General features: G+C 36.8%; 1 protein-coding gene across 1 annotated transcript; it reads right to left on the reverse strand.

Annotated features, from left to right (window-relative positions):
• Window positions 1-275: 275 nt before the first annotated feature.
• On the reverse strand, window positions 276-13607 carry LOC123551716 (protein dissatisfaction-like). The gene is made up of 7 exons (XM_045340839.2): window positions 13274-13607; window positions 8598-8837; window positions 6438-6546; window positions 5337-5941; window positions 4521-4880; window positions 2425-2592; window positions 276-1752 (listed from the first exon to the last, which is right to left on the reverse strand). Exons 1-7 carry the CDS (start codon window positions 13458-13460, stop codon window positions 1511-1513), a joined length of 1911 nt encoding a protein of 636 aa, XP_045196774.2. The 5' UTR covers window positions 13461-13607; the 3' UTR covers window positions 276-1510.
• Between the last annotated feature and the right edge of the window lie 3504 nt (window positions 13608-17111).

The following is a 17111-nucleotide window of genomic DNA, read 5'->3' on the forward strand; positions in this document are numbered from 1 at the left end:
AAGATTAGCCTGGGGAGACGGGTAATGCGTGCACAATATCCCACATTATTCTTGGGATAGGTGTGTAAAAATAGCACCAAGGGGTTAATTGACGGACGAGTAGAAGAGCAGATATGCACATGGGATACTAAGAAACAATATATAGAAACATAAGAAAGTGACGGGAAAAGAAATAACACGATCAATTATCTGAACTGAGTTGAATGGTAAAGGCGCAAATATGGGGACTTTATAATTCTTTAATTTTCCAATGATAAAGACAAATGCAGCTCGAATATATTTCTATATGCTTTATTTTCATTTCAACAAGACAACTGATAAACTGTAACTTAAATCATAAATTTAACATATTCTTCAAAAACATTCCAGCATATTTAAGGAGAAAGCAAAACTATTCATGTAAACAAAAACAGCTACAACATAAACAATTATGGAGAAATGAATGTACGAAAATAATTGAGGGCGACAGAAAACTTACAATGATCCATACGTGCTGTATTGAAGACTAGCGCGCATGCTAGCTTATAAATGCTATAGTAATATGCTTAATGCTAAATGTTTATTGTCATAACGTTAACTGCAAATTAAAAGATTAATGTTATTCTTATAAATTCGAAAAAAAAATGACAAATGCAATTATTACTTGGTGCTGCTCACAAATTTAAGTGCCTCAGTTATGGTTAAATGCACTCTAACTCGAGCTGCTTTTGAGAAAAGCGCATGTCTCCCAGAACTGCCTAATCATCTGAATAGTAGTATACGAGTCACCTCAACTGCCTCATCAGACTTTCAGTGCTTTGATTATCAAAAACAAGTTTCAAGGACTATAATTCCGAAGTGCCCTGGCCGATTAGGCTAGTTATCGAACCTGGCCAAGGTATTATTGGCAAACACATTTTGTTCAAATTTGGTGAAGATCGGATAAAAAATGTTCGACTTAAGAGTGCGGACAAAATTTGTGACAGACAGACAGACAGACAGACACACACACACACACAGGCAGGAGTAAATCAATATGTCTCCCACACCACTGTGTGGTGGGAGACATAACTGGTAGATATATGTGTCTGTGAATAATATAGAGTGAGCAATTACAAATTGGCATTTAACATCTTCTGTTTTGCATTTAGCATTTGGAAACGACCATATTCAACAGTATGTGTGATAAGTAAATCATACGTTTTAAAACTGGTCGGAGTATTTCTTGAACAGTTCGAATAGATTTGTTTATCCCGTGTATGGCATGACTGTCTACCAATGCAACTTAGTAAAGCAACATTTTAATGATAATTGAACCCTACTTGGGTTTGACTAATGTTCCAACATAAATAACAAACATGTTCATGTAGATCTACTGAGAGAGCGAACAATGTGCACTTAACAAATAATGTATGGCTTTGGTATTTAAAGATATAACACAGCGCTAGGAGATAGTAAATGTGTTAGCTGAAGCGTTTATCAGAAATTAATAATTTAACTGGATTTAAAGCATTAAGCAGTTATGATCATTTTAACTGGATTTAAACATGTCGCAAAGAAGCCTCTCAATCGGAATATTTCCTATGGTTCTTCTGAAGAAAACTTCTTCAACAGACCTAGGCCCAACGGTCTTCAGGGTCGGTAACTGTAGCAGTAGTTTCCCGAACCTGACCTTGCTGGATGGGTGGCTGGCGTAGCAGTATTCGGTCAGCATGACCTGGGCTTGATCCTGCAATAACTCTACTTGGAGGTAATCACGTAAACCCTTGATTTCTGAAGAAAACAATAAAATACAAAATAAGGCAACCTAAGTAATGACTTCTTTGTACTCTGACACTTACATAGTAGGTAACTCGAAGTTAAAGGGTGTACGCGCTCGATTGATTTATTTGATAATGTTATTTTCATGTGTTTGTCAATAGCTTGTAGTAGTTTGTTACTGTTCCAGATTGGGTCTTTCCGTGTTGCTTACCAATTATGAAGGTCGTTATAAGGACCAAAAGGAAGTAGTCTGTATGAATCCTTTTTCAGACTGTCAAAAATATTTGCATGCCCTAAAGATAAAGACCTTTAGTCATTTTGAAAAAAAAATAGCAACATATTTTACGAAATATACTGCACAATATAATCAAACTTCGACTACGGCTACGAGTCGCCAATGAACAAAACGAAAATGTGACACGTGCAAGAAACCAAACGTACGTGCTCTTATTTTATCCGTGGTTTATTATTTGAAGAATGCAGAACTTCTGCATACATTTATTCCCAGACTTAATTTGCAAAACAACCCTAACAACAAAAATACTGTTTCTCCCCCGGATGTCTTGCTCCGGAGAAAATTTTCAAACGAGACATGTTCCCTATGTCGCAGCTCTTTTAGACTAATGCTAACATGAGAAATCTATTACAATGTATGTGGTGTAGAGAGAAAATTTAGTAGCATACCTGATTTGAAGAGAATGAGGGCTTTCAGGCATGCGTATTCTGTAGAATCCACTCGCATTGCGGCAAATCTAAGGATAATCTCTTGCAATGTCCGAATTTGAGAATGTAACATTATGGCACGTTCTGATTGGTCAGATGTTGAGACACCAATGGCCGACATTAAGGAATCTGAAATATAAATAGATTTGTGTTACTTTCTGATGCATCATCTACACAAAAGGCCTATTACGACAATCGAAACGAGTGATCGAAGTATTGACCCATGATACCAGACTAGAAAGATAATATCATTCCTATATAATACGTACAATTGTCAAAAGAGGGGGCGGGAGGGTGGTGATTGGATGGGCACTAGCCAATTTCAATCGCCCGTGTTCAGTATCAGTTTAAACGAAGACCAGCTTACTCACTGCTTGTGTACAAAACCTCACTTTGGTTGTGGAATTCTTACATGTGAGAACGTCATCTGGCTGGCTTACTTGCGCCAATGATTTTTCACGAAAGTCATCTGGCTGGCTTACTTGCGCCATTGATTTTTCACGAATCGGGATACTTTTAACATTCTTAGGAGATGGTCACCCAAAAGAAGTTTCTGTGAAGTTATTACAAAATCGGTTTAGATGTACATGTCTTTCGATTCTTTTTTTTTTATCTCTGACGGCCGTGTCTTTGACGAATCAGAATAATATAAATATTGTTAGTTCAAGTTCATCCAAGAAATATCAGCGACTTTATACAGAGGAATGTGACCACCCCCTTTTGAGGTCATCTTTAAACGAATAAGATTAATTTGAACAACATTGGTAGAAGGTCACTCAATGATCACTTGTGTGAAATCATTTTAAACTCGGGCAAGCAGATTCCGGTAAGAAGATGTTTGTATTTTCCACGTTATATGCATACAGGAACAATGACCACGTCCTGCTGGTCATATTTTTGACAAATTAAAATAACATGAAAAGCGATGATAGAGTCACCCATGGGTTTTTTTCTGTGAAATTATTATGAAATATTGTTAACGGTTTCTGACAATATTTTTTTCTTTTCATTGCCGTGGCAAACAAAGATCTGTACCTGTGCAATGCATGTCAGATTATCATAGAGAACAAGTATACAAAGTTTCAATACATTCCCGCCAAAGGTTACTGAGATGCCAGCTAACCAGATCGGAACGTGGACGTGGTTGCAGACGAACTGGGGAGTACAATAGATCTACCTATTTTTCGAATCTACATATTTATTAATTTAATATTTGACAAATTCTTAGATAATTGGTGACTTCACAAGGTTTCTTCGAGCCAATTTCTGTTCAGTGTCTTGAACTGTATTTTGCATTTTAAATCACACCGTCACCGTGAATGTAAATTCATATGTCTAGACCACAAGTGAGCCAACGGATACCATTTCAGGCAGAAAGCTAACACTGGATAGATCGTCCGAAATTTTGCAAGTCGGATGGATGGATTTTTACATCATGTGCTTGACTGCAAACCCAATGCGGGGTTTTGAACCCATACTAGTCTTGGCAGATTAGTTAGAAACAGCAATATTACCATCCGAACTATTAATACATTTTATTGTCACAAATCAAGCCATGATTGATAGAGGCTTAAATTTTCCCGATTTAAATAAATGAAATTTCAAAATACAAAACAATTATTGCTTTAGAAATATACGTTGGAGTATGGGAAAGTGTCCTACTGAGCAGGGTTTTTTTTTTGTTAGGCTTAACGCCGCATCGACATAATTATTGTTCATACGGCGACTTTCCAGTTTTTGACGGTAGAGGAAGACCCAGCAGGTGCCCTCGGGCATTGTTTCTGGAACGACCTACCTCCTGTTCGCCAGTTAGATGACTTCCTCATGTGAGAGAAAGCAGCAGTATGTCCAAAGATTGGTTTCGAACCCACAGCGGTGAGGTGAGAGTATTCCGAAGTCAATGACCTTAACCGCTCGGTCAGAGGCCCCTATTCTGATATATGTATTTGATATGAAAATATGTACAAAACATTTGATTGTTAGGCGACGTCTATTGCTTATTGTTTACATACATCTACTGCGATGCTAACCTCTATATTAGTAGTAAATGTACTTACTTATATCCAGTGACAAAGACCACTGTGCAGCACTAAGTATAAACAGTTCACTCCAAGACTCTTCCAACAGTATGGCCTGATCCCGGAACGGAAGTGCCAGGAAAGATGGGATGTTGCGCGCCCATTTTATTGACATGAAGAGTATTTTAGCCGCAGTCTCGTAGGTGACCTCGAGTTGGGAACGTGACGAGATATCCACACGATGATTGGAATTGTACTGAGGGCACATCCCAAGGGATGAAATGTTGAACAAAGCATTGCTGGGCATGTACTTCGGTAAGTAGCCTTCTGTTTCTATGCGTGGTTTGGTTGGTGTATGCCTACTTGGACTGTCACGTGATGATGTTTGGTCGGGGGAAACTGAAAAATAAAGCAAATACAGGTATAAGTAGCTTACCGTGATTTATAAAATTCCAGCTATTTCTAAATTTGAAACTAACAGATTATTTCGTCGTTGATGGAATTTAGTTACTTGTTTTGCAATTAATAGACACATTAATTTGTTTGTTTTGGGTTTAACGCCGTTTCTCAACAGTATTTCAGTTATGTAACGGCGGGCAGTTAACCTAACCAGTGTTCCTGGGTTCTGTACCAGTACAAACCTGTTCTCAGTACAAGCAAGTAACTTCCAACTTCCCCACATGAATCAGAGGTGGAGGACGAATGATTTCAGACACAATGTTTTTTATCAAATCGTCACGGAGAACATACGCCCCGACCGGGGATCGAACTCACGACCCCGCGATCCGTATGTCTGCGCTCTCCCTATTGGGCTAAGCGGGCGGGTAATAAACACATTATTAGTGGAATACATACTAGCACATTTGACGTCATCACTTTCTTCGCTAGAGGATTTTGTTGTAGATGACGGGGATGGACTTTGCTCAGGCATAGATCTGTCACTTGATTTCGGACTTCCCTCTGTGTTTGAGGCAGGGGATGGAGACCGGGACACAGAAATATGCTCATTCATCTCATCAGAAGACTGTGACTGGTCAATCTTTTTGTCGTCTGTTTCCTTTTTGTCACGGAAAGAACTGAAACCGGTTGGCTCTTCTTTTAAGTCATTTCCGCTGAACGAATTGGAATGACTTGCCTGCATTGGTGGAAATAGGTTTAGATTATATGGTCGTCGATTAGTCAATCCATGTTGGTACCCAAAATTTTGTTCTGCTGTAGATGCTATGCCAGAAAGGTGCCCGGCACCATAAGATCGGAGACTGCTGATTGGGTGATAACCGGAAGAGGGTGGGGTGTCGCGGAACTGTGCTAAGCCTGGCGAAACTGAATGAGGAATCGGTCGGAAGCAAGTCTGTCGGTTCTCAGCTGAAGTATACCGGCCGGGTGGAATGTTACTGTTATAATTAAACTCCGGAGGAAATCCAATATGTGTTCCATACTGCATATGTCGGAAGTCAGTCCTGCATAAAAAGAAAACGATTATGTAGAGGAATTTGAAATTGTACGTGTCCCATTCATTTTCATTAGATATCAAAAATGGCCAGTTGCTTTACTATATTAGTAATTATGAAATACGTGTGTACCCTAGCTTGTCTATAAGATAGACATTGTATTTCTATGATCTATTTATCTTTTGGGCTGGGGCTTTAGTGAAACCGACACAAAATAAGGTTTTTGGCCACTTTTTTTTAATTTTGATTGTAGAGGAAGACTCCAGCTGCAATCCCGGCATTCATTCGGACACAGGCGGGCTCGTTGCTAGAACCAACCAACCTTCCGTAAACCATCTGGATGGCTTCCTCACTGATGCAAGTAAGTTTTCGAACCCGGCTTTAAAGGGGCAGCAATTGACTCAAAGTCAACGAACCTGACCATACCGTAATGGAGGTCTCTCAACATCTATTCGAATATTGTAGCTGTCTGAGGTATTGTCTGAAGCGTGGTAGAAAATCTTACCTAGTCCTATCAAGGTAGTCTCCTATGGGATAGGGCGAGTGTCTTTCGTGACCTTCATGTTCCTCTCTCTTGTACTGGTAACAACGTGGCGCCCTCTCGTGTTGAACAGCTGTAAAATCAATCATTAATGAGTTTCATTCTATCATAAGTTCCCGAAAATATAATATTAATTTTACTTCATTCTCTCGCTCTCGCATTAAATGTTCTGTATTTAAATACAGGAATAGTAAAAGACATAATTTTTTATCAGTACATAAAACATATTTCAATACAAATTCAACTGTGTCAAAGTAAATGCAACGGTTTCAGTATTTCAATATTGCGAAAAATGGACGGGTGTGAAAATCGTTTTTCTTTCAGACGAAATCTGGCGACCAGTCCCTTTAAACACTAATTGCAGATTATTTGTATAGGTTCGATTTACTACATCCGTGAAAGATGTTTTAATTAGAGAAGATCATTGAATCAATTCAGTAGATTTAGTTAACAGGCACTTGACTAGAAAAGCTATGTGAGTATTACTCTGACGCCGTGCGCCATTGGTTACCAAAGTACCTCTCGCACGAGAAAACGGCTGTTAATTTTACAAAGACAAGGGGACACTTGATACTGCAGCAACTTCCCTAATGGCGACCGGTCTGCTACTTCAGCCAGTTAAGTAGTATTAAAAGGTTTGATTTGTGTTCACGTGATCATCACGCTTTGATATTCTGACCAATTAGCGGAGGCACAAGAATGACGAATCGAACATTTGTAATGGATCACAAGGAGTAACAAGATGTTGATAGAATCTTAAGATTTTAACAATTCGTTTCTAGTGATTCTGAAAACGTATATGCTATTAATATTATAGCTTTTTTTTCTCATAATGATATGCCATTTTTCCCTTAGACGCTATCTACCCAGTAGTATGTCTCACAACCATACACTTACGAAAGAAATCTTCTTAATACTTAGACCTGTCTTTTTAAATTAAATAAACGTTCATAAAACTATCCACTCGCAGGTTGGGCTGTTCTTATTGTTTTTCACTGACGGTGGATTTTTATTTCACTAGCACCCATGAATTTATGGCAGTGAATATGATATATCTAAACTTTAACCTATGTGTCATATATGACTGAAGTGGAAACAACAGCAGAGTCAGTGCGGGCGCACCAGCCACCCCACTCCCTACATCAACAATAAAATCTGTTATAAACACTATTTTTTACGGTTTTTTTTCTTTGCAATTAAAGCTAAATGCATGAAGAATTTTTTATCGTGTCGCTCGTACATCATTGGCATACACTTATTGAATTGTTTGCCGGTCAATAGTCAACAGTTTTGACTATTGACCGCCAAGACATTCAGTAAGTGTTTTATTACATGACATCAAGAATAAAGTGTGACAGTTTGACATTTAATTGTATGACTTATACTAGCCAAATACCAAATATAGATCGGCATATAGCACAAACTATGGACCGGCGATTCATATAAGAAGTCATGCAATAATAATATTTATAATTGTTACCACACGGTGCGATAGTGGAAGGTTTCTGCTGGTTTCTGCGCGCCAAGACGACGTAACGAAATGTCCGCAATTAACCTCTAGAACCCAGCTGTTCTTTATTTCATATAAAATCTACTTACTTTATAACGGTTTTCCGACATTTTCTATCATATCAGATTTTCAGCGACTTATATTCCCATACAGAACTATATAGCTACTATAGAAAATCAAAAAGAAAAAGTGGTGTAGTGCGTTAACACAGCCCGCTGAATTAACTCCTTTTCGCTTCTTTCAATGTCTCTTTTCGAGACATAAAATTCTTACGCCGCCATTTCTACCTAGCATGCGATAGGAAAATGCCGATTTCGATAGAATGCTATACATACATACTGAAACGCGGAAGAGTAAAAGAAAACACGATATTATTGAGAAAGGGCACGAGGAAAGGAAGAAAGATTAGCACTTTATTATATTTGGACTACTTGTGACATTACGTATGATTTGGTAGTGGCTAGCCTCTAAACAAAATGTTGTAATCTACTTTAGGTGTGTTTTGGTTGCGTCTAACACGTCCAAACTTCTACGGATTCTACCCATACATTTTTTATTTGATATCGTTGCATTCGTTTTTTACGACTGAAACGCATAAAATAAATGGAACCAACCATCTTTATTCATGTTGACATCTATGCACTTCTTGAAGCGGCACGACTGACACTGGTTCCGGCGGGCGACATCAACAACACAGTTCCCATTTTCTTTGCACACATATTCTAAATTCCGTCGGATACTCCTTTTAAAGAAACCTCGACAGCCGTCACAGCTCTGAACACCATAGTGCTTGCCAGAAGCCTTGTCCCCGCATACTCTACATAGCACTTCCGGTTTTTGTAGTGGGGTCGTGTCTGAACATAAAAACAAAATGGTAAATATCATATGAATTCGACACAAAATTTAGAACTTAACGACGATGTAATACTTGATATTTAGTAAATTCATAAGCCTCGTCATAGTTAAATGTAGTATAAGTTTTATCATTCCTCATTTTGTCATGAAATTGAGTGAATAAACTAATTGAATTAAATTAAATTGAATGAATCTTATCCTAGTCATTCGTTAAGAGAAAAGACCGTGAATTAATTCCATCATGTATTTAATTTGATGTTTAGACTGGGACAGTTTTTCAATTTCTTACAATTCGAATTATATACTATTTTATTCAATTATAAAAACAAGCAGTAAAATTTGAAAAGAAATTACTTGTAAGATATACATTCGCACAATATCAATTTTCTTCTTTCTTATCCCGTTCCCATTGTTAAATTCATCACAGTCATTACCATCCCATTTGCATTACCAAGGTACTAATCGAGGAAAAATAAACAAAATATCCAAAACGCACAAACCTGAGACAAAATTATTATGTCCGGAATCCAATCCTAATAGATCCAGCATCTCGGCAAATATAAATTTATTTGGTTCAGTTTAATAATTTATATTACTTGCGCTTATTCAATATTAGAAAATATATATGGAATAACAAAAAAAAAATATTTTACAGTTCATGCATCACAAAATAATACAGTTCTGCCATAAAAAACTATTGGGAAAACATGTTTAAGGTTGCCATGCAAGATTAAGAAGTATTAATACCCCACCCATTGTCTTCCCATTATTGAGGCATTGTGTCCTCTAAAGTGCCAAGAGTAGAGGGTTAAATATTGCGTATTATTGCTGGATAAACCTGATTATTCTTTTTCATTACATGGACAAACATCAAAATTTTCTTTTGTACGATTTATTTTTTAAGAGTTGGAGAAAGATTTACCGAGTAATCCTTTCAAAAAAATCGCGCAATTTTGCGCAAAAAATCAGAGATTACTGATCTGCCGAGGACATCCGATTAATGTGTTAAAACACGCGATGAACGAATGTGCCCTTAAGTTTTTGATCTAGGATTATAAGATTGTTGTTTGTTAGAAATGTATCCATTTTCCCTCTGTTTCTGAGTTCCAGTAAATAATTACAACTTTGTACTGTATAAACTCCTTGCTAGATTTTCTAACAGGGTTCACCATGTACAAAATGAATTATATCTTAATTCGGTTCTATTCTTATAATTTTATTCTATTTAGTCATCATTATAAGCTCTTTTGTAATCAATCTGATCATGTCCTGATCTGAAAATTGTATTAATATTGAGCGGCAGTTGAAACCTGATAACTAAACGGCAAGTTTTTTGTTGTTGTTAGTTTATACATGTACTAATTTATTTTAGCTCGATTATGATGAAAGATTTAAGCTTATTTGAACCATCCTTGTTTTTGTTGTTGTTTTGAATTTCTGTTGTTTTTTAAATTATCATTTGTAGTATAGTATTATATGTCTTTTTTTCTTTATTCTCTTTGCTAGCATTTCAGCTCCTGCCAATAATCAGTGTTAGTTGCAAAACATTTTTGCTACATTATACACATCACTCCAAAAATTAAACTGAAAAAAAAAATCCCCAAAAAGAAAAATTCTTAGAGCTGTTGTTATGCAATTGAACTATCAAAGCTTTCAAATGAAAACCCTCACCCTATGAAACAGCCAGTGGCTTTCTCATTGAACAAAGATTTGTGACCATGTGTGATAGTTATCAAATACGAACACTTTTTTTTCTGAAAAAAATTGTTTATTCAAACTAAAGAATAGATATATAATTGTGCTTGCGAAACAGAATTTTAAATTCAAATTTAAATTGTATGTCATCATGGTTTTTTTGTAGCCTATACGAAAGTAATAAAGTTATGTTATCATCAAAATGTTTTAGTAAGTGCGGTAACTGTTCCTTATAAGAAAGTATGATATTACCCCGGTGATTTTAGATAAGCAAATTCTGTGCTTGTGCATATTTTTATTTTAATGTGAATAATGCAGCTTTCTATTACTCTTTTTCAACTGTCATACAGTTAGCCACAGTGTGCATCAAATTTGGGAACACGATTTTACTGCAAGTGATTTTTTTTTACAAAGGCTCGGATCGATGAGAAAGGTCGGAGTTATGAGAAAGAGGCGTAAATGGAAACGCAAATGCCGAATTTGGGATTATTTATATATTAAATTTATATCGTAGAATCGACAAGATAACATGCAGATGACACTGTTTTGATTCCAACAAATACTATGCAGCGATCTGGCCTCATGTTCACAGAATATTTTCAGTCTCAGCTGAGTTTGATAATGAAACTATATTTGTCATTTATATCTAAAAAGCATGTTTAAAACTAAATTTTAAGTAAATAACTATTTTCAAGTGACTATTCAGTATTGATGGTCAGGCTCAGTTGGAATTTAACCTGGAAGTTTTAGTAAAATTGATATTAAAACTGATATTAAAATTGGCAAACCCAAACTCAACTGAGACCAAAAATGTTTTGTGAACATGAGGCCAGGCCATTTTTTTTCGTCTCAGTTGAGTTCGAGTTTTAAAATTTTAAAATCATTTTACTAAAACTACAAGATTAAATTCCAACATGGGGCCTCCATGGCCGAGTGTTTGTCACTTGCCCCTCAGATATGGGTTCGAGCCTCACTCGGGGCGTTGAATTCTTCATGTGAGGAAATAATGCACGGAGGGGCACCTGGGGTCTTCCTCCATCATCAAAAGCTTGAAAGTCGCAATATGGCCTATAATTGTGTCGATACAACGTTAAACCCAACAAAATAAATAAAATAGATAAATTCCAACATAGATTGACCATCAATCAATACTAAATCAATACATTTGTTATTGAGAAAATCAGCATTAAATAACAATAACTTAAGCAATTGCACGATTTTAAAATAACAGATTTACTAGTAACTAAGTAATTATATTTCCGTGAAATTGGGGCCTGGTGTTTGATGGTCAGTCTTCATATTAGCATGAACTGGATTTTTTTTCACCAGAGGTTTTACACGAAACCACGGAATATCTCTGGTGTGTGAGAATAAAAATGGATGGAAAAAAAAACAACATTTTGGTCTACTTAATACGTAATTAAAATGTCTGTTTCAGTATAGGATTATTCTTGTGTTACCTTCCGATGATTTGATCAAAGATTAATTAATTTTTAGACTGTCGTCTAAAGGTGCCACGCGCCTTGTCAGTACGATCCTTCTTATATATAATAATTATAATACAAACAAAAGTGTGAAATACAAAGGGATAACTTAAAATTTTGATCCGAATATTAAACCTTCTGTTTGTCGCATCCTTACTTGCAGGTCAATCCCTAACAAATTTAAGCGCAATAGCTATGGGAGTGCATGGGTTAGTGACAGTATTTGATAGATAACACCCGTCCGTCTACATGAATACAAAACTCGTTTGAATACACTACAAAATGGCTTAAATTCAATAAAATATTAACAATAAAACCATGTTTTAAAAACTGAAATTCTTTGATAAACTAACAGTTGTTGTCTCAGCAATATACCGGTTTGTTTTAAAGCTGGTCTTAGAACTTATATTCTTATTACGAAAAACAACTATAACATCGTATTATTTTTTTTTTAAACTTCTGCCCCAAGATTATCAGAGAAAACATCATGACCGACCCAAATCAAGATAAAGCAGCCCTATCGGAAGACATGTTAACCCTGAAAGAAGATTTTTGTGTGTCCATGCCTTCTTCGCCGCTTGGAACATGCTAATCAAACTTCAGATTAAAATAACTTGAACAGCATAAGAAATTTTAAATCACTTCCGAGTCGTCTTCATGGAAAATAGAAAACACTTCAGTGTCATATCAGGAGCTACAATTTAAGCAAAATACGAACACATGTATACGACTTAGGGTCGTGCGCTGATGACGCTTTAATTACACCTAATGAGACAGTCGAAGGGGGTTGGGCGCCGCAAGATATCTACAATGATGCCCATCTACCCGACAGACTTTGATTTAATCGATTATTATTTTGTTAGTAAAACGTTTTCATGTGAGGAAGCCATCCAGCTAAATAGAGGAAAAGCAACTGCAAAAATATAGGTGGTGGGACTTAAACCGCAACATCGCAAAAATATTCATTTAGGTACTAAGTACAAAAGTAAGCATTGCAACATTTTACAGAACATTTGTTAGGGCATTGCTAAGCAAGGTTATCGGTACAATGAAGGTGCCCGCTCCTGCCTTAAGGGCATATTTAACGTCTTTTCCCACCAGATAATAGCTACCTGGTCAGTGTCGAGCACGTGGTTCCCTAATTCCACGTGACCGTGGTCGTGATGCTGCTAGGAAATCTTGTAAACATTTGGTTTCATATTAATAAAATTTGAAAAGAAACAATATATATATTTCATAAATCCCAAAAATATTACCTGAGAGACGTACCCCAGAGATGTTCATACCGCGTCCAGTCGATGCCGACGCCGACAACAGTCTTGTCAGGCAGTTTCCTCTGACGTCTGGAATCTTTGAGATGTTCCACTTTGACGACGGCAATGAAATGTTTCTTTTTTGTACTTTTTGTGTTTCGCGAACAAATTCTTCGTCACATATACACATGCAATAATCTGCAAAATGACCAACGGAAGGCCATGTACATCTAAAAAGCACGATTTCCTTGCCTAAATTGTGCGCAATTGTTTGAGTGAATTCAGCAATCCAGACGCTTAATATACCCTTTTGTCAGTCAATACACGGCGAACAAAAGGTGAAATAATCCCGCACTTGAGTATCACTTGCACGTGAAAATCGTTTACTGGAAAGGTTAGTTAGTTTAATTTTTGTTCCTAATCCGCTACATGCATAGAAAATGCTGTGTTATCAAATTCTGTACATATCATTTCATGTTATTAATACATTAAAAAGCTCCCGGTGAAAAAAGATATGATAATAAAATAAAAAGATACTTTTTAAAATATTTATTGAAGTTCCATTTGCATATAGCTTCAGTCGGGCATTATCTCTCTACAAATATTGCTTTTTATAATTTAGGATCACCCTAAATATTTTCTTGTCAAATAGCGAAGAAAGTAAGAAACGCTGATTGGGCAAGAAAACGTGACATTTTCAATAAAGAACGCCTGCCAACATTTCTGATTGGAGTTAAAAAGCATCATCAATTTGGTATGGATTACAAATAAAATCTACTCGTACTCTCAAGAAAGACGCTCAGCGTATTATAAGATATATTTCTTAGGGATTACACGCAATCAAATGGGAAAAAGCACCCGCAAATGTTCCACTAAAGTAAAGATGCGTTGGGATTACTATCTTATTAATGTTACGCTGTTTGCTGCGCCTTTTCCTTTCATCTTCGGGGTATTAACCAGTTTTCATGTTTTTTTTTGTGTTTTTTTTTTTTGCATGTTAAGTATCAGGATATTTTGCAGGTAAAACAAAAATCACCGCACGTCATATCTAACAAAATCAACGTCAAACGCAGGCATAAATCATGACACTATCTCAGATGTTACATTAACTATAGATGTGATTTTCTAGCACAGCGTTTCGATGAAATGAATGAATGCTACGTAAAGACCTGGTCTCTCAATAGCTCTACAGTTATGAGTGTCAAGGGATCAAGTTCCACATTCAGGACTTTTTTTTCCTAGAATTATTTAAAATATTCATCCAGGTCGGCATTTTAACGTCATTTTTTTTTTCAAATTGCCTAAATAGTGTCACGTAAGATCTGAATAATTTGTGTTAAAAATAAATCAACTAATGATTTTCCAAGTATCTTCGTATATCGACACTCATCATTTTGTTCAAAAGTAACATTAAATGTTTTGGCGTTACGCTAACCGGTCGCAGCATTGTACGTAACGTAATTTTATGACCAGTAGATTTCAAGTGCTCATCTTTTATAATCTTGTAAGTTCACCATATTAGTGATCATACAGTTCAGTTTTCTGACTTAATTTTTCTCTGTATACATGTATCCCCCTTTAATGATTGTTGCCTAAATTACGCATTCGTGCAATAATGGCCAAATATGTATGTTTGTTTTTGTTTTTGTTGGGTTTAACGTCGCACCAACACAGTTATAGGTCATAAGGCGACTTTTCAGCTTTGATGGTGGAGGAAGACACCAGGTGATCCTCTGTGCATTATTTCATCATGGGCGGGTACCCGAGTAGAACCAATGTTGCACTAAGGGCTTCTTTCATCAAGGAGCAGTACCCTGTATTTACCGTTGATGAGACAAATTAGATATGCGAGTTTCTCCCCTTATCTACCCGTTAGGTTGTCACCAAACAGTTGTCATTATCACCTATAGAAAAAATAGGAAGGAAGAAATGGGAGTCAGTAAAATTAATGCAATAATTTTATTGCATAAAATATTTTCATGATCACCTCAAATATTTTAACAGAATCAATAACCAACCTCATGAAAAAGAATAGCTATGATGTAATTATAGTCATGTAAATTATACGGTTTTATTATACAAAATAATAATAATTCATTTTTCAACAGTGATATGTGATTGAAATTTTAATTGAAAACATTCAAATTGTGAATTAAAGATATCCAGATAAGATAACTCTAATTGATCACGAGCAGTCTGAAAAGCTTTTAAAACTCGATTTGCATCATTTAGTGTTAAAATAACATGATTTTGCTTCAAGTCTTTCTTAAGATTCGGAGATATCCTGTTATTAAATGAAAGTTCATCTGTGAACTGGACTAAGGCAGTCTGACATTGTGAAAACTTTCGACCGACCTTCCGTAAGCCAGCTGGATGGCTTCCTCACATGAAGATTCTACGCCGATGAGCCCGAACCCCACGTGAGGCCAGACGATTAGGTCAGCGATCTTAACCACTCGGCCAAGGAGGCCTCGCCAAATATGTAATACAGACTGCATAATTATTATAATGGACAGCCTGTATACACATTTTTTTCCGACGGTCATTCTTTCGTATTGTAGGGATAGCCCTCCGTTCGGTGGAATTTGTTTCAGTGGGGCATTGTGCAAACAACTTGAAATGAGCCGTGCCATTAGAAAACCAACATAGTGGGTTTGCGACCAGCATGGATCCAGACCAGCCTGCGCATCCGCGCAGTCTGGTCAGGCTCCATGCTGTTCGCTTTTAAAAACTGTTAGCGAACAGCATGGATCCTGACCAGACTGCGCGGATGTGCAGGCTGGTCTGGATCCATGCTGGTCGCAAACCCACTATGTTGGTTTTCTCATGGCACGGCTCAAATTATTTTTAAACTGGGACGCAACACCACAGTCAAAATTACTCCATCGACAAAAAATACACACAGAGGTGGTCGGAGAATCTCAAGTTTGGCTAGTCAGGAAAATAATACCGGGTTAAGAAGAAAAAACACAGAACATAGAGAGTAACAAATTCGCTGCGAGCTGTGGGTTTAACATTCAATTCATCCCCTAAAATGTGTCCAGAAATTTACCAGCTTATCATTTTACACGGTTAAGTTTACTAAACATGTAATTAGATTTACTTAGAATTGAACTGTAATTAACGTTTAGCCTGCCGGCGGCCAGTAATTCTGTTTTTGCGACCAGTGCAGACCAAGATCAGCCTGCTGATGATGGTCTGCACTGTTCGCTATTCAGTCAGTAAATTTTCAGTAAACACTCCTTCAAATAATAAATGGTATTGCCCAAATTGAATGATGGACCAGTCCATTTTAGAAATTTAGCAGGGTAAGGGTAAATATCGACATCGCGGATGCTTTCATTTCTATGTATCCTTACAGTCTCTCTGTTTAAACAAGGTAATAGTGCATAAGGATAAATGGATCAGTTGGTTACAGGAAGCCGATATCTTCAACTGTACAGTCACGTATTTGCCAGTACCAAGGGCAGCACCCAGGGCCTTACTTCTCATGTTGAGCACCACCATTCTTAAAAACACGTGCCATTCTGAAAGGAAGACTAAGTGACCAATTAAAATGTGGACTATCTCTTTTGATCGGTCAGGAAGCAGGCGTCCCAGATCTTTGAGTTATTATCAGGCGCGCTATTGTCAAGACATTGTGTTAAGAACTGACAGTAAATGAAGTTATTTTCAACAGAAGGACTTGTCCGTGAGACGAATATAAAAAGAATATGCTCTTAGTATTTTATTGCGGTATGGCCGGGTGTCCTTTCGGCAAATGCGGCAAAGTAATTGTACCGTACACCTTTATGCTGTATGACACGGGACCCCATATTAAGCTGTTAAACACTTACATAAG

The sequence above is a fragment of the Mercenaria mercenaria genome, chromosome 15 (assembly GCF_021730395.1).
Source record: "Mercenaria mercenaria strain notata chromosome 15, MADL_Memer_1, whole genome shotgun sequence".
Lineage (NCBI taxonomy): Eukaryota > Metazoa > Mollusca > Bivalvia > Venerida > Veneridae > Mercenaria > Mercenaria mercenaria.

Coding starts and splice junctions, on each gene's coding strand:
- LOC123551716 (XM_045340839.2), bottom strand. CDS start 13,460: ATGTGTATATGTGACGAAGAATTTGTTCGCGAAACACAAAAAGTACAA. Junction 8,838..13,273: donor CTCTGGGGTACGTCTCTCAG/GTAATATTTTTG, acceptor TTTTATGTTCAG/ACACGACCCCACTACAAAAA. Junction 4,881..5,336: donor TGATGACGTCAAATGTGCTA/GTATGTATTCCA, acceptor TTTATTTTTCAG/TTTCCCCCGACCAAACATCA.